Below are 18,747 nucleotides of genomic sequence, written 5' to 3'. Positions count from 1 at the left end.
GCTGAACAACGATTAAAATCTTCCTAGAAATCCAACGTGTACTCTGGCATTTACATATATTTCATTCTTTTCATGACTCCAAGCGCGGTCTTGGTAGGTCAGAGTACTATTTGGTATGGCCTGTCACTTCTCGAACCTTTTTCCTCTCACCCACTTTGAGCCAGTGAGTCGCTGAGCAGTCGCTGAGCTCGATCGAGTGGTTTTGGGCCGAAATTGTCCAAAGAGTTGGTGGAGAGTGGCGGCGCGTTGGCTTCTTGCAATTTCTCGACCAGGCGTCTCGATCAGTTGGCGGTTTGCATTTGCGCGTTGCGGACGTCTCGCTTTTACTCGCCCGCCCCGATCTTCCTCTCTCATACACTCTCCTTATATCTCGTTCCGGAATCGGTATATATATACTTCGATCCGTACACGCAGCCGTAATCAAGATGTTGCGGCAGTGTCTAGTGACCGTGCTGCTAGTTATAGCTGGTGCTAATGGTAAGTTTGGGGCACGACGACGACCAATCCACCGGGATATGTATAGTTTCCGCATTCGCCATATATAAATACAAACATGTATATATGTTTCTGTATCTGTTTTTTTTTTTTGCAAATTTTGTTACTGTGCTTCGTGCTGCGAGTGAAAGAAATCAGAGAGTCCGAGTTTAGTGCTTTAAATGAAAAACTGACTACTTCGATTGGGAGCTTCGCTTCCTGTACGATTTAGGTGGGTTTCCAACTGGTTTTCACCCCGTCGGCTCGCAAGGTCAGTTGTCCTGTCCCGGGAAACTGGTTGGCTGGGCATCCAGCTTGGGGCGACTTCAGTCTTCCCAGTTGCGTAATAAAATGTCTGCCAACTGACAAACGACAACTGTCGAACTGACCTCCAACTTGATTAGCGGCAACTTTGCCGCTCTCGCTTGGCTAGTCGCTCATGCTAATTAGCAATCCAGCAAGTAAGGCAGCCATCGGCAGACATTTACATACACAACAAAAAAACCGCTAGTGCCGTAGACTTATTCTAAAGATCTAAGGACAAACTTCAATAAATAAAGTAAGAACGTAACAAATCGCACTGTCATGAATCAAGATACTCTTGTTTCATTTTCAGAACCTGTACAGAAATCAAACATATAGACAAGTGCCAAGTCGAAATTGGCCATTTAAGCTTAGGATGCGTTTTCCGCAGTGTAGCTCGCATATCGAAAATATCTGCGAGATGAACTTCATGAATATGCAGATCCTGACGAGTCTTTTCCGCATAGATTTCATGGTCAACTTTTGCTTTCATATCTAACCCGCACTCTTGAATTAATATATTCTCTAGAGACCAGTCCGTGCATTTGGGCATTACAGCATCGCGATTACTGGTTAAGTTTCTTTTTTCGATTTCACTTTCTTCAATGCTCGACGGGCGGTGAAAAACGTGTTTCGAAAACAGTGTATATTGCCTGCATTATGTAAACGCCGATGTAAACTTTATGAAATAAGCCGTAAAAACAACGGGAATTGAAAATGCCAATCGATTTAATTTTGTCCAGTTTTTGAAAGCTCCCGAGCAGATGCTGAGCTTTATTTACGCAACTTGATTGTGACATTGATTTTACTTTTTTTTTTTTTTTTTTTTTTTTGTTGGCCGTTGCCAAGCGCGTTGCATAATTGCTTTTGGTGTGCGATGAAAAATCTGCCAACAAGCTTATCTAAAAAACAAAAAATACTTTCATTTTATTAGCACACTATTGCACAAGCGGCAAAAATATGTATATATTACTGGACTTTTGTGCTGAGTTTTTCCTGGTATTGCGAAATCCTACACAAAGAAATGCTTACAACACAGTAAGAGTGTTTCAATATAGAAAGTGATTTTATTTATAATGTTTTCTATTTGTTAAATGGATGAAATATTGTTTTTCATTATTTTGGTTTGCTTCACAGTTCATCTCTTTTGAAGTCGAATAAGTTTAAAATTGCGATATGCAGTATTTGCACGCTCATTGCCAAACAATTTAAAGGGCTTAAAAACGCAGAAATTGAAAAGGACAAATTTCATTATCGAACAGGAAAAACCAATTGGGAGGGAAAGGAACTTATCACTCTGAAGTGAAACGCTCATTTTTCATCTAAGTTATTTTCCACTCTGCCAGGGAAAGTTTGTATTTACCACTCGAGCAATATATTTATTATTTTGGGCGCTCACTGAATAATCGAATTAAAAATAATTTAAAAATACATTAAAACGAATTGGTGGACCTTGAAAATGCGGTTTAAGGTGGTAAAGGGGGAAGTCACATGAGCAAATTTGTTGACAAAGGCAAGTGGCTTTGGCCATTACACACTCGAAAAGTGAGCACCGAGATTTTTCACTTTTCGTCTCTTTCGCACGACGCTGTTGACGTCTCCTTCGCGCTGAGCTAACCAAATCGGTATTATTTACAATTTAAGTGCTGTAAATTCAGGAAAGCAGCAACTGAAAGCAGCCCACAGCTCGAAAAAAATGGCAAATGTTGCAAAAGGAAGTGACAAAAACATTTAAGCTGCGTAACACACACACGCACAGAACGAACACAGGCACATGAACAGGCGTGAAAAATGAGGCGCAAAGCAGCCACAGAAATGCGTAAAAAATTACTTGAAAATACCAACGGATAAACAACACCAAATAACAATTGAAAGCGTTTCAGCAAATGAAAAATAAAACAGTTGCACAAGAAAGGGACAGCTGCTGGAACGGCGCGAAAGAGACGGTACGATACGGAATGTGAAATGTGTTAAGCGAATCTGTACATAAGCAACTGAATGGAACTGTGTCAGCAAAACGAAAAGTGGATTAAAGCTACACTTTCATGGGAGGAATAATTAACGCTGAAAAATAAATCCAAGCCCTTTTTTTAACCGATCACCTCTTATTAACGTTACTAGAAAAATCAAACATAAGGCTACGAGACCGAAATAAATGATGTATAGCCAATGAAAAATCTAAGTACTAATTATGTAAGTAAGCGGTGTCAAGTAGACACATTTCTTAAAAATCTAACAATTTCCCTAATGTCGCCTTGATATTAACAAAAGAGATGAAAACTAGTGAAAAGCAGAACTACGACTGTCATTTATTTGTATTCGATTTTATTCTGTATTCTATTTAAATCTTTTGTTCTTTTCAAAATCGTCAGCGATGAATTAAAAATTCCCTATAAAAGGACCTTTCAAATAGTAATTGCTTATAATTACATTAATAAAGAAGAACCATTACATTTTAAACTCAATTCCAAAAAGATCAAGAACACAGCTTCGATATATCATATTGACTATAAATTGTTTTATATTCAAATTGAATTTAATTTGCAAACTGTTTGATATATACCCTTCTCGCTTTAAGCCTTCGCCAAAATGATAAATAAATTATTGTCAGAGAAAAATAAAAATCGCAAAGCAACAACAATGCCAAGGAAAACATTGAACGCAAAATAAAACAAGAGATGCTATAGTCGAGTTCCCCGACTATTAGATACCCGTTACTCAGCTAGTGTGAATTCGAACGCGAAATTTCATAATTTTTCTGGGATATCGATATATATTGGTGAATAAAATAAGAAAAAGTTTAAAAATTGTTCAAAAGTGTGGGCATGCAAATTGCAAATCGGTAGAAGTTTACAAAACTAATACAAATATAAAAACAATTCAAAATATTTTGCACAAGTGTGGGCGTGGCAGATTTGGGCGGCTTGTGGGCGTGGCAACATAAGTCAACAAACTTGCGCTGCGTCTTTGTCTTTAGAATCTGTATGCTTAATCTTAAATCTGAATCTAGTATACCCTTTTACTCCACGAGTAACGGGTATAAAAATAATTGCACGAGATTTTTCCAGGTCTTCACCAGGTTTTTCCCGTTTTTGTACTTCAATTTTATTTATTTTCTCGGCCACATTTAATTTCTCCAAAGAGTGACCGAGCAAGGGTGAGTGGAAAATGTATCCTTTTGAACGTTACGGTTCTCGGCTTACTTATAATTATTATTTTCCGCATTGGCAATTTCTTAATTAAGGCCAAAGAACAAAAAAACCTTTTTCATGTAATTGGCCTTATGACTTTTAAATAAACGTGCAATAAATTTATTATTATTAATTTCGCCTTTTTACTCTCGCAATGGTTACAAAAGGTCGAATGGCACTCACTTTTTTGTCTGGAATGAGACATAAGAGACGTGTTTTCATACATATACAATAGGTTGGCCTTATATAGTAAGTCATTTCAAAACACACATTCTCTTAAGCATATTGTCTATTAATAACTAAGCACCAAGGAACTGTTTTTTAACCAACCAGTATGGTTATATCCCTTTTTTGTGCAAAAATATTTCATTTTATTTTTTAAAGGGATTATGCCATCGCAGAGTAAGCTTCCCGATGTATTTGTATTCGTTCGCTTCCCTCGAAGAACGATGCACAATTCCCGCTTTCGGGGGCAATTGGCTGCAAGTAGTTTCGTACTGTTCAACTTTTAAGTAGCTCCCCCCACTGAGTTGAATTGTTCCATTCAAGAATTCAGGAGTTCAAGAATCCCCACTGCCCGTGCTTAACTATCAAAGGCTGGGCAAAATGGGGTGAAGAGAGGGGAATTAAGCCGCTTAGAAGAGGTCGCATCATTAGCCATGACTTCTGACCTAATGCCAGGGAATTGGCAAGGCTTATGGACAAGGATGTGAGCACGGACCGGTTAATAAATATTAATTAGCCATAATAATTATATGAAAATATTTCTGCCTGCTCTTCTGCACTGCCGTATTATTTTTGCTAGTTTTTCAGCACAATATTTTAATTTGATTTAATTCTGGAATTTCTTTGTTATTGTTTATTTTACACATTCCATTTAAATTAACTGCCAATTTTGTTGCTTTTTACGCCGCATTGTGGCCGCTGCTGTTGTTGGATAAATATACACATAAATAACCATAAATTGACCAAACACCAACCCTCAAATATTTTAGCAAAATATTTTCATGTTTTTTATTGGAGCATAAAAGCAGCTTTTGTTTGTGTAAATTTAAGTGGCCCCTTTTAAAGTTACTCACTTATTGTTAATTGTTATCAAAAATCGCACAGAAATAAAAACTCGCGCAGGTCTGGAATAAAAACAATACATATGTATATGCCAAAAGCGAATACCGGACAAATTCAACTGCAACATTCAGACAAATTCAAAACGTTGCAAAGTAGGTGCGGTTTTTTAGGCCCAATGGCAAATATTTCCACAGAGTTTAGATGCTATGGGGCTCCGACTTCGAAAGCCTTTAATAAATCGGGGATGAAGCTGTGGAGCCTCCTATCTGCTGTGGCCTACTTTCAACTGCCCCAAGAATAAACGAATATACGAATATATGAATTATGAATTCAGAATATATGAATTATGTGTACACTATTTGCACTCGCTCACAGCAAACTTTGAGGCAACTGTACTTACCTATGAATTGAATCGAACAAATCGTTCATCTGAAATCTGAATAGAAAAGGAAACCGAATTTACGCAAAATAAAAGCATATAAATTAAATTACTTACGCAAATTTGCTCAAGACTATTTCCCAAGCCAACTGTATCTTCGAGTTTCTATAGTCAAAGTTTCTTCCGGATGGCGTTTCATGAATTTTAATGAGCTGTGAAGCAGGAAAAAATGAATTCACTCGAATTTTTTTGTGCTTAAACATATGTATAGTCGTTGTTTAATACATAAATGCTGCTTTTGCAATTAGGCAAGGGAAATAACCTTTCACCTTTTTTTCACTAATTCAGTATGTTTCGTTTTATAACTGGCTAACATGAATGGGTGTAGATATGTATTAAATCTTCTAGATAAATACTATCTATTGACGGTACAGATGCAAATAAGAAACGGTTAAAGATATAGTATGGAAGGCAAGTTACATGCTTTTCAACGATATTTGTCTACTCTGTGTTTATCCATTTGTAACACATTTTTATTTATTCCTGAAATTGGCGTAGTTTGTGTTCAGTTCATTCATTTTTCCATTCCAATATGATAAAGTCGTTTGTTTAAGCAGAAGTGCAGACGGATGGACAGATATGGGCGGTATGACTTGAATGCTGATAAATTAGATAACTCTATTTGAGCGAGAATTGAGTGATAATACTTCAACTCTTACTTCGTTTTTGGAATGAGATAAATATATATTTCATTGACAATAATAACAAAAAGAACCGACACCTTCGCCGGCATCCAATCAATTTAATTTTGTTATTTTCGGTTTATTCGGCTAAGCTATCAATTAATTGCCATTTTCGGTATCACAATAATGAAAAATCATATAACTGACAAATAATTATAATAATTATAGGAAATATACGCAGACACGCCGCGTACACGCACAGCAATTGTGTCCAATAATAGTTTTCATTTAATTAATATTTAGCCTCAAAATGGATATGTTTTATGAATAATTTAAGCAGCAGTCAACCGGGAAAGTGGGCGTCATTATAATCGTCGCTAGATCTCATCGATTTCCCCTCCACATAAAGCAAACATTTTGGTCAAAACACGGATTTAGGAAATGAGAACTGTGTTCAACTTCTGCTGTTTGTTGTTTTAGGCCTCTGTTAATCTAATGCTGTTGGTCAATTTGTTTTCATTATAGTTCAACTTGCCCCAGACCGCAACTATATGGGAGTTGGAATTAAAGATTCAAATTGAAAATATTTTTCATCATTTAGTGTTTCTCGCTTCTCTTTTTTGTGCATTCGCTTGTCACTTGATCAAAACGTAAATCGACATTTAATTATAACTTATATGTTATCCCACCCCATCTTGTGGTTTTTTTGTATAAGCCTGGCCGCCAAGGCTTCTAAGCTTAGATTTGACTCATTAAAAAAATAAATATACATATATAGGTGGTTATATTTATGCTGTAAACTCATCATAAATATGCATTAAGCGATTATTATTTGTATTTATCCTGCCACACATATATATGTGATGTGTTGCATTAAAGCTACATACTACTTTATGTATTTTATGAAATTAATTGCCGGATATTACATTTCACGGACAAGTGTATAAAAAATTTTTTTCTAGTGCTTACTGATTTGTCGGATTTTACAGAACAGTTTAATTTTCTGCGTGTAGCAAGCGTATAATTTTCGTTGTAATACAAAAAAGACAAAATAGGCTACTATTAATATTACTATTACTATTATTATTATTAATATTAATATTATTATTATTATTATTATTATTATTATTATTATTATTATTATTATTATTATTATTATTATTATTTTTATTTTTATTATTACTATTATTATTATTATTATTATTATTATTATTAATTTATTTTTATTATTATTAATTTTATTATTATTATTATTATTATTATTATTATTATTATTATTATTATTATTATTATTATTATTATTATTATTATTATTATATTATTAATATTATTATTATTATTATTATATTATTATTATTGTTATTATTATTATTATTATTAATTTATTATATATTATATTACGTAAAATAAAACTTTAAAAACACGTCATTATATGTCAGCCACGCAAATTGAAAGTTTAAGCTTATTCAATATTTTACTTATTGCATTTAATTTTTCCCTCTCCTTTCAGGCCAGGGAAAGGAGAAAGAGGAGTTTCAGTGCCCCTCACACATTGCCAATGGTAACTACGCTGATCCGGCGACCTGTCGTCGTTTTTACCAGGTAAGCAGCCTCTAGATCCTAGATTTTTGAAATTTATTTCATTTATTTAATGGCACCACACTCTTTTCACACCCCGTCCCAGTGCGTCGATGGATATCCGTATTTGAACCGCTGTCCATCCGGACTTTTCTTCGATGATTTGCAGAAGTTCTGCACTTTCAAGGATGAGGCCAAGTGCGGTCCTCTACCAACAAGTAAGTGATTAGAAAAGTCTGAAAATACCAGACAGAGCAGGAAAGAAAGTGCAACATAAATCAGGGCAAACACAGAAAATGGGGTAAAAACTGTAAGTGAACTCTAAGTGTGGCCACCATTCCTTTGGGCATGTTTTTCCCTCTATTTGTCTGTCTGGGCTGCTAAACGTTTAGACGTTTTGAGAGGGATACAAAAAGTCCGGACCGAAACATGCGTCTGGTAAAATAAAAGCGAACTTTGTGCCGAAACAGTCACCGGACTAAACTATTTGAAGAACCATTTCGGTTTCTATTAAAATAAACATGCAGAATAAATTTTCAGAATATCCATTCTTAACAAACCGTACATATTCACATGAAGAACTCCGTACAATTGTATTTTAATTTCGAATTATCCTTAACTGGATTAGGATTCAATACCCAATTTCTAAATTTATTTAAATATAACTATAATCGTTTGCGTGAGACTATGTGATAGGGTAAACGGTAATTGTTCAATTGTTCATGTAAAAAGATATTTTGCCAACCAGTCGGGCTGAGTTCAAAATTATGTCTGTTCATTATATTTACAGATGTCTATATTCTTGCTCAGTATTCAGGCAGGCAAAGACAAAAAGGATGACATTTTCAAGCCGGAAGTTGTGCATTAGGAAGCAATTTTTAGTAAATGTCGCATAATTCATTTATGGTTGCAAATTCGGATGTGTGCATGTATGTATGTATGGATTGTGTGGCACACAACCAAACTGAAACGTAACCGAAATCCGAATCGAAATATACCCCATTACAAATCCAATGAGCAAATGGTGGCCACCACTCCGGGGACGCAATTCCAAACATTGTCCGCTCTATTGACTTGCCTAACGACGCTGCCCAAAGGGCCACCTTGCCGCAGGAAAAGGGTGGTTGGAAAATGGGGCGGTAGTGGTAGTAAAGAGGCGTGGCAGAGGTTAAGCCATTGCCAAGATGAATGCCAAGTACTTTGGCACAGCACCCGACCACCCACAACATTGAGTGCACTTCAAATGGGGCACAAACGCGACCACTTAAGAATAACCAAGACTATCTTTCGTTGTCGTTTTATCCATACACCCGGGGTCATTACAATGTCACATGTCAATTTGAAACTTAAATACTTAAAGGGAATTGTGCTATTATTTTAAAACACCTGCTTTTTTATAAGTCGTACTCAATGAAAATAAAAAAAAAATGGTTTCTGTTTCAGTCCACCGTAGCACAAAATCCCAAAAGAAAAATACTTTAGCACTGTTTTAATTTATTGTGCGTACATACGCAATGGTCAATGGATTCACAGGAACTGCAATTGCTGATTAAGGTCTGTGACGACCACAGTCTTTAAAATTTACGTATTGCTGAAATTATCAACAAAAAGGTCACAATGGACCTTTTTTAATTTATTTTCAGTGAAAGCCATTCAAAGAGCTATAATCTTGGCCACATCTATAAATGTGTGTGTGGACCATTAAAGCTTACGTTTACGATTTAGTTTTCAGTTTTACGACAGCCTCATCTTCAGTCTCGGACTTTTGCATCGCCTCCGTTCACCTCCTCCACAGCTTGAAAACATTTTCCCCCTTTCTTTTTTATTCTTTTTTTTTTTTTTTTTTTGTTTTGGCCAAATGCAAAGGGTACTTTTCTTAATCCAGAGCCGCAACTTGGTAGTAGACTTCTCACATGAAGAGATGATCGATTAGCATCCTTGATTTTTTTAAATATTTATATGCATGCAAAGCGAAAAATAAAACATTATTGGTCTTCATAGAATTTTTAAATTTTCTGTAAGTGTAACCAACGTAGAGGACAAAAATTCAACAGAAACGAGCTCAGATTTTAATGCATTATGCAGCACAGTGTCGCGAGAAGATTTTTATACCCGAACTCGTAGGGCAAAAAGGTGTAAAGGGTTCTTATAAACTATGTAACACGTTGAAGAAAGCTATGCCGACGCGCTAAGGTATATTTGTATATATATCATTGATCATGATCCGTCAGTGTGTCCGTATGAACATCGAGATTTTAGGAACTATTAAACTTAGATGGTAGCAAGCAGATTTAGAATGATGTGGACGTAGAGAAAGTTTGTGCTATCTTTCATTGGTGTGAAATACCTTGGTTTGGGAACAAATATTTTTTTGGTCAATATCTAGCGAAACACTAATAGTTTTCGAAAACAAATAATTGCTCGAACTTCCTTTACCCGATTAACTAGGTAAATTATTCAAACATGGCTTTATATATTTATTAAAGCCAACAAGTATTTACAATTTATTTAATTGTAGAATTAAGAAACCCTGGTCATGTCAGTTTTTACATCAATTTTATAGTAAGAATCCAAATAGAAAGTCGACACGATTTTTTTAGGACGTAGTATTGTTGTTAGTAATACTACAAAAGATATGGAGTTGTTTTTAAAAGTTTTCAACATCAAATGTCTCCTTGACTACTCCGGGAATCTGAACAAAATGAATAGTTGGTATTAAGTTGAGCTAACTAACTAATTTTTATAAAAAACTAACTAGGCCACAGTGCAAGGAAAAAAGTGGTGGCGAGGAGCTTAGAAGGTTAACAGTGCTTGGTAAGGGAGAAGGGAAGAAGGGGGTTGAATCACACACACACACAGCCATATGCAGAGTGACATATCGCTCACATGCAAACACGCACTTTTGCAGAAGTCGCCATTCCGGTTGCAACTGCGACTACGACGGCTTTTTTGGACACGGAAAAGGGGGGCATAATGGCCGGGGGCTTGGGGTCCACGGGTACGGAAGCTGATCCCGGTCCGTCTGTCCTTCGCTCGTTGGTCGGAAGGCAACCGCTTGGAAGAAAGCTGCGACAGCTAAAGCGTTTGGGGATTTGCGTAATACCGACTGGAATGTTGTCTCATATAAATAGCTCTGTGTGTGTCGTTTACGTTATTACTTTTCTTCGCACACACGCACACTCGCAGACGGAGCCGGAGACTTCGAGGCGAAATATTGCAGCAGAGATTAGGTCAAAGCTCTGTGCATAAAAATTTGTTCCCGCGTTTTTATTTTTGCGGAGACTATATATATACACGTATATATAAAGTCATGCAGTCCAAACCTAACAACTGTATATACGAATGTATTTATGTATTTTTTTGTGGGAATCCAATTCTCCGCGACTTTTTTGTAACTCCCAAGAAGAGGCTAACTCAATATCCAAATTTCAACCCCTATCCAATATCGCTTTATGCAGGCGAGGGTATGGACAAGTACGTAATATAAATTTAATAAGGAAATAAAAGCAATATGGAAGGCTCCTCCCGGACACCCCCTACTCATTAGGCAACCATAAAACACAAGCTGATTTCCAGAAATGCTTAAACTAACTCCCTTTAAATAGTCAATAATGATTGATTGATTGATTTTAAATAGAAGTTTAACCTTCGAAAGGCATATTACGGCGATACAGCAGTCCTTTAAAAATAAGCATTAATTGCTGCGCGCAACAAACTTTCCCTCGGAAGTACATATGGCCGTTGGTTTATAATTTAAAGCTCTTTCATCGAAATGAGTGGCGCAAACTAACAGATTGCCTATAATCTTCGTGCACTTTCATTTTGCAGCCATCTGCCAACTGCCTAAGCCATCCGAGGATTAAGAGCTCTGCCAGCCGAAAGACTTCCTCTCCGACATCCGTAGCTCCTCGGTCCAACGAGCAGTTGTCTGAAATCTTAACTGACGAATTGCGTATACGCAACGAGATTCAACTGAATTTAAAATTGTGACAGCCAGTTGTCCCCAAAATAAATAAGCAAAAAGCGACGGCATGTGTGCGCCCTGAAATATATGCAATACATTGTGCATATAAATGGGAATTCATTTCATTTCGATTTGATTTGGCCAAGGCGAAACACGAATTAATATATTTAAGCTACTTTTTAAAGGGAGATGTGTGTTTGCCAGGGTTAGTACGCTTGACAGGCAGCGTGTCCAAGGAAATGACAAGCTGATTTTCCACCCACATCCATACGCAGCTGAGCTGATAAAATGCAAAGAAAAATGTTTTGCACTGAATAGTTTTCAATTTCATAATTCAGTGAGCACGCTCAATGACAGAATTTCAATGTTGCTTACACAACAACAAGGGCAGTGGAACCCTCCAACAAGAAAAACAGAAAAGGGCTGGGAAAAATAGTATCAAAAACTATTACGAAAAAGTGCTTTATCGGGAAAACTGTTCCTACATCTTAATATATATTAAAACAGTTCCTCAATATTCACTTAAATAAATTAACACGCACGGCAAATGATTAAATCAATTTTTTTTAAATAATACGACGAGCACTTTGAAAATCTTGCCTTTGCCCATATAAGTCCACCGTACCGCGTATTTACTGTATAACAAAAACCGAGGAGAACAGAAACAACTACATTTGCTAGATGGAGTAGCAGTAGCCGAATATTACGTATACGCACATTGTGCGAAGATGTGAATCGTTGTCCGTCCACTGACGACAAAATGCATAAGACAAAGTTACTAAAAGTGTTTATTACATTTTATTCAATAACTCAGCACAAGTTTGAAGCAGGACGGCACTAGTTGGTGTGACAGAGCCAGGCAGGGACAGAGACAGACAGACAGGCGAAGAGAGAGAACGGTAGTGCACAATCCTTAAAGTTTCATTTTGAAATAATACATTTTTATGCATTTACTCTTGTTGATAAGGCAGGGCAGGATGGTTGGCAAAGAGTTTGGTTTCCAGCTCCAGAGAATTTATGTTGATTGCAGTCCGGTCCTCTGTGAGTCCTTTTAGTGAGTGTCTGTGCCTGCGTAGTATGTGTGTGCTGTGTCCTGGCCAATTAATTGCCAAGCATTTCATTTTCATTGCCGTTATTTATGATGTGACCACAAATATTTTTCAAAAGGCATTGATATGCCCCACAAGCATTTATTTTGTTTTCCTTTCCTGGCTTACTTGTATTTATTTGGCCAGTCGGCCAGCAAGCTGATCACGAATGTCATGCTAATATTTTAAAAATTTAAATGAAATCCTATTCATATATATTGTGTATTAGTTTTTTGTTAAGCTTTTTACACCCATCCAAGGAAACAGATTGAACTGTAGCCACAAAAACGGCAAGCACTTCAAAATATACATCAATGCCAGACTTTTCCACTATGTATATACATATCAAAAGCTTTTCTTCCTGGATTGTGCTATTCATTTGCATAACAGTGAAGCTGAATAATTAAATCACAGTTAAGCATTATCGAAGGGCTTAATCGAATCAAAAACTTAAAGTTCCCTTCAAGTCAGCACAGCTTACTCTCCACTTTGCAAGAATAGCCTCTTGCCGAAATATAAATACTTCAAGGAAAAATTATAAGAGGATTATTTTGATTAATGATATGGAGCTGGGAGTTATATTCGGAAAACGAAGTTAGCTTATTTGGGAATATCTAAGGACTCTATTTAATTGATTGATTTACTAACTATTGGTAATGGGTTTAGAGAGAAAGCGAGAAGGAATGCTGTAATCGGGTGCCTGGACTATGAAATACCTGCTACTTAGTCAATCAATTTCATTAAAAACATGCCTTTTGACTTAAGTAGCTGATGAAATTATGCATGAATATGAAATTTTCTTGACATTGCTTTTATCCTAATAATCTCAACATAAAAATTTAAATACCGAATTTAAAATGTATGAAGTAAGGAAATCCCGATTTCGGCATCTGCTTGATTTCAATAGGGGTTATAATCAATGGAGTGCACATTTCGCACAAATTTCAGAGAGGACATGTACTTTCACGTAATCTAATATTTCGCCCGGAACACATTTTACGGAGAATAATGAACAGGGGGCTCTAATATACCCACGGTAAGGGACTCACATTTGTGACCTCCACGGCACTCCACATCATGGGAGGTCCCTTGACCCCCGCACGTCAGGCTCTGAGTCAAGCTCGAAAATCAAATCAAATCAACGCCTCCGGTACGAGTTTCGATGGCGCATCTATGGCGAGTGCTAATTCGGTTAGTGCAATTGCCGGATGCCCCGGATATGCATTTAATATTTGCCAAGGAGCCGGGTGCCCGTCTTGGCCTCTCCTTTTGTTTGGCGAACTTTAAGCGAATTTGTTTACTCGATCGCAAAAGCAAAACAAAACAAAAACCAAGCAAATCAAGTTCCAACAACTGATTGCCACTGGAGATGAGGACGAAGCTCTGTGAAGAAAAAAGCAATTGAATTCGATTGAGTTTCGGCTCGACTCGCAATCACATACAGATGCCACGCCCGGCTCCAGCTTCAGGGCCGCCCACATATGCAAATAGCTTTCCAAAGAGGAGCGAACCCGGGATTTGGCTTAAGGTTATTTGACATTGACCCCCGGCCCTCTCGACAGCCCTTTGTTAACTTTCTTCTAACTTGATTCTTGCACACACTCGCCTCGGATTGCCTGCTTATTGACAATTCGTCCGGCATTGTGCCACCTGACGTTGTACCGCCTGACGTTGGACTGGGACTGGGACTGGGACTGGGACTGGGACTGGGACTGGGACTGGGACTGGGACTGGGACTGGGACTGGGACTGGGACTGGGACTGGGACTGGGACTGGGACTGGGGGGACTGGGGGACTGGGACTGGGACTGGGACTGGACTGGGACTGGGACTGGGACTGGGACTGGGACTGGGACTGGGACTGGGACTGGGACTGGGACTGGGACTGGGACTGGGACTGGGACTGGGACTGGGACTGGGACTGGGACTGGGACTGGGACTGGGACTGGGACTGGGACTGGGACTGGGACTGGGACTGGGACTGGGACTGGGACTGGACTGGGACTGGGACTGGGACTGGGACTGGGACTGGGACTGGGACTGGGACTGGGACTGGGACTGGGACTGGGACTGGGACTGGGACTGGGACTGGGACTGGGACTGGGACTGGGACTGGGACTGGGACTGGGACTGGGACTGGGACTGGGACTGGGACTGGGACTGGGACTGGGACTGGGACTGGGACTGGACTGGGACTGGGACTGGGACTGGGACTGGGACTGGGACTGGGACTGGGACTGGGACTGGGACTGGGACTGGGACTGGGACTGGGACTGGGACTGGGACTGGGACTGGGACTGGGACTGGGACTGGGACTGGGACTGGGACTGGGACTGGGACTGGGACTGGGACTGGGACAAAATGCAACATTTCGCATAACGAAATGGAAATAATTTTCAACTGATTTGTACTCCTTTCAGCGCCCGCCCCTGCCACGGAGGCCCCGGCAGACACCGCCCAGCGGTGCAACACGGAGAACTGCGCCCTGCCCTATTGCTTCTGCTCCAAGGACGGCACCCAGATTCCCGGCGACCTGGAACCCGAAAAGGTAAGTAAGACTGTGACGTGCACAGGGTATTAGGCTGGGTTCTTCAGTTCATGGAGCTCAAGATGCAGTCATACAGAAGTATAAACGGACCCAAATAATTTTTAATTGATAACTCATACGCAGAGTATGACAGTCTAGAGGTTCGTTTGCTAATTAATAATGCTAAGACTACGACTATGCAATGATTGCATATCGGAGTCCAAGTAAACTATTAAAAAACCTAGAAATTATGCTTTTGGAGAATTGGCATCTTGTGAGCAAATTACGTCAAATGTGTATCAATATTGGATCATTCCAAAATTGTATAAATTAAGGATTGGTACTCTGAAATCTGTAATCTGTTAAGCTGACCGAGAAGAGGACATCGTTTAGTCGAATTTCGCAGGATCAAAGTCGGCTACTTGTTGGAATTCCATTTTTCCATTTTGCATTTAAGTGTTAATTTGCAGGGCGATAAATTCCGAGTGCATTGACAGCTTTTATTTTTACGACACAGAACTGGGGCTATGGCAGCTGTGGATCGCACCGCTTCGGATGGGATATATGTAGGATTCAGGTTTCAGAACTCCAGCTCGTCCTCTGGATTCCAGTGCTCCGTGTCCTGTGACTATAAATCTATGTATTTGCATTCGGTTTGCTCTTATCGTCGCTTTGCATAAGGAAATTGTGCTCTTGTACTTTTTGCCATCTGTTGTTTTTGCTGTTGTGCCTTCCTTATTGTTGTCTGATATTCTTTTTGTTGCTTTTGCTGCTGTTGTTCCTGTTGATTCGAATATCCTGTTTAATAACTACGTTTTGTTTATTTGGCCAAGAGTTATGCGCTCATAGCAATGCGAACGAAGAAAGCCTCATATTATTTCCTCACAAAATCTATACTTTTTATATGTTACCTTCATCTGCAGTTCTTTTATAAACAGGTCTTGTTTTACATGAACTCTTTTCAATAAAGTTGCTTTAAGTCCGCTGAATGCACTGCTGCTCATAAGCTTAATTTATTTTTTAAACATTTTCTCTGCCGTGTTTTTCCCTTTGTTTTAAAAGTAAAATTCTGTTAATGCATATATGACCCCCTTTCGCCCTTTGGCTTGTGGCCTATCTGCCGGCAAATTTACTGTCAGTGTGATGTGCACATTAGTTGTGGTTCCTATTGCGTAATCATAAAAAGATGTTCAGCAAGTTGTTTTTTACCATCGCAATGATAAAGTTCGAATGCTCTATAAAGAATCAGATATATTTAATCCCACGAACTCCATATTGAGCAATAAAAATGTAAGTAATGGATGATGATTCAAATATGAGTCCAAATATTCATCTATATCAATATAACAAATGCTATTCTTTAACAGAAACTTTTACGTTGCTCATAGTTAACAATGGTCTTTAGATTGTTATGAAAATGTTAGTATATATGCTTATTATATTATATGAATATCCTTTATATAAAGAGTATCAGTTGTCAGAAAAAGGAAATACGAATATGCATGAGTTGAAAGCAAAGCGGATGTTTATGTGGCGGGGCACACATACTAACGAATTCGCAAATCGCAGGCAAACAAACAAATCCGCACACACACTCAATCTCGCTGATGCACCACACGCATACAGACAGACAAATACACGCATTCAAATACATACAAGACAAGTGAGCCACTTAATTTCGAAATTGAAATGTATGTTTGTCCTTGCCATCCGTTTTGTCCTGTTTGTGGGTGTATGGTTGTCAGTGTGTTTGTGTGTGTGGCGGTCGCCTGCTAGTGTGTGAGTGTGTGCTTGTGTGCGTGTGTTTGTCGGTGCCTATTTAAGTGTTATTAGCGCTTACATGTGTTCGCAGTACACAGCCCCAAAATAATTCCATTTGCTAACTGAATCTTTATCAATGTGTGCCTGTGTGTGCGAGTCGTTTGTGAGTGCGCGGGCATAATTATAATTAATATCATCTCAATTAACCGCAAACAAGCGGTTAATTTGTGCATGCCAAAAAGTTCCTTTGATTTGGGTTCGCACATCACGCATACGCCGTGTGGGCCATGGCGTCGACCATGTCTTCTCGTATCCAACGGTGGAGCCTCTTTATTGTCGTTCTTTCTATTTCCCAAATCACTTACTTCACCCTTTTGGGTCTTTTCCTTGCTTATAAAAGTCGCAGCGCTTCATTTAACGCGCAACGGACTACGAGATTCGGAAAACTGGTCGAAAAAATTAAGAACACAAATTCCAAATACCCATGACTTCTGTTCAATATATTATACCTACACAAGAAACTATTCATTATAAATTGTCGCTAACAAAATATATTATTTAGCCTTTCATTTACATTTCTTCTATAATTGAAATAAGGAGTGGAGATTTATAGGGGTCAAATCCATTACACTCTGCCATAAATCAAGGTAACTCGCTTAGAATGGGACTAAGGCATCGCGTTAAGTAAACCGCTCTTGCTCAATTTGAATGCGGATCGAATTTGATTTGGGAAAATGAAATGAAAAGATGGCACAGTGTCAACAAAAAGTTTGTGGTGGATTCCCCGATGGCTGGATAAGTGGTGATTAGTGAGTGTATAATGGCGAAAGGCGAATGGCGAATGGATGGTGCAATCAATGAGCCGCACACTTGTCGCTGCGATTGAGCAACTGAGCTATGCAAATTTGCCAGGTCCCCCGATCTCCACCAAGCACTTGGCAATCCTCGACGACTGAGAAAGTTGCTGGCCCGCTTTGTCCGCCCCCTCCCCGCTAATATCCTTGCGTTTTCACAACCTTCGGGTAGGTTATCCCACCATCTTGCTCTGCTCCGCCATCCAGCTGCCATATTTGCTGAAAGACTAAAGTGCAAACTTGAGTCGCATTAGGCAAAAATTATCAACGCACACAGAAGAGCAAAGGAAAAAATTCCAGATCTTTCGCCTTCTATTTGTCCAGGCCACATAGCTCCACTATTCCGAGCTTTAAGAATCATTTCCCAAAAATACAGCACTAGTCATTTCAGTGACTGGGGAATATAATGGATACTTTTTTTTCTAAATTTAAATTACAGTTACAGAAAAGGACTCAAGACACTTTACCTACCTTCACAGTTCCTGAATACTCGGCAGCATTCCTTCTGCCAAAAGTCACGCCAATTTCTTGGCCACAAATTCGACGGTATGAAATGCAATTGGGACTAAGACGCCAGGTAATCGGCGATTCAGCAATATGGCAATCGCATAAAGTTCAATCTGCCCACAATGGACCGCTTACTTTCCCTCACCTTGCCGACGAAAACTTGGTCCGAGGCTGAAATTTATGATTTTCTTAAGCTCCTTCCTCGCTCTCCATCCGCGCCTCACATTCATTATATTTGCAATAATATTTTTACTTCATAATTCAGCGAGAAGGGGAAAAGTTTTGCAGTTGATTTGCACTCATTTTGCGGAAACGCGCCTTTGAAATATGCCTTTCAATAAGCCGGCGACCAAGCGAACGGCAATAAGACG

General features: G+C 38.7%; 1 protein-coding gene across 1 annotated transcript in view; it reads left to right on the top strand.

Moving 5' to 3' along the window:
- Positions 1–258: 258 nt before the first annotated feature.
- The window catches only part of LOC6726633 (chitin deacetylase 1), a 43,118-nt gene continuing 24,629 nt past the window's right edge, over positions 259–18,747 (top strand). Inside the window, exons 1-4 of the mRNA XM_016172263.3 lie at positions 259–477; positions 7,609–7,700; positions 7,783–7,894; positions 15,148–15,275. Of these exons, the coding sequence (XP_016040360.1) occupies positions 426–477; positions 7,609–7,700; positions 7,783–7,894; positions 15,148–15,275 (384 nt within the window). The 5' untranslated portion in view covers positions 259–425. The remainder of the gene's footprint in view (positions 478–7,608; positions 7,701–7,782; positions 7,895–15,147; positions 15,276–18,747) is intronic.

Source organism: Drosophila simulans, chromosome X (genome assembly GCF_016746395.2).
Source record: "Drosophila simulans strain w501 chromosome X, Prin_Dsim_3.1, whole genome shotgun sequence".
Lineage (NCBI taxonomy): Eukaryota > Metazoa > Arthropoda > Insecta > Diptera > Drosophilidae > Drosophila > Drosophila simulans.
This window is presented reverse-complemented; position numbering and strand designations above follow the sequence as displayed.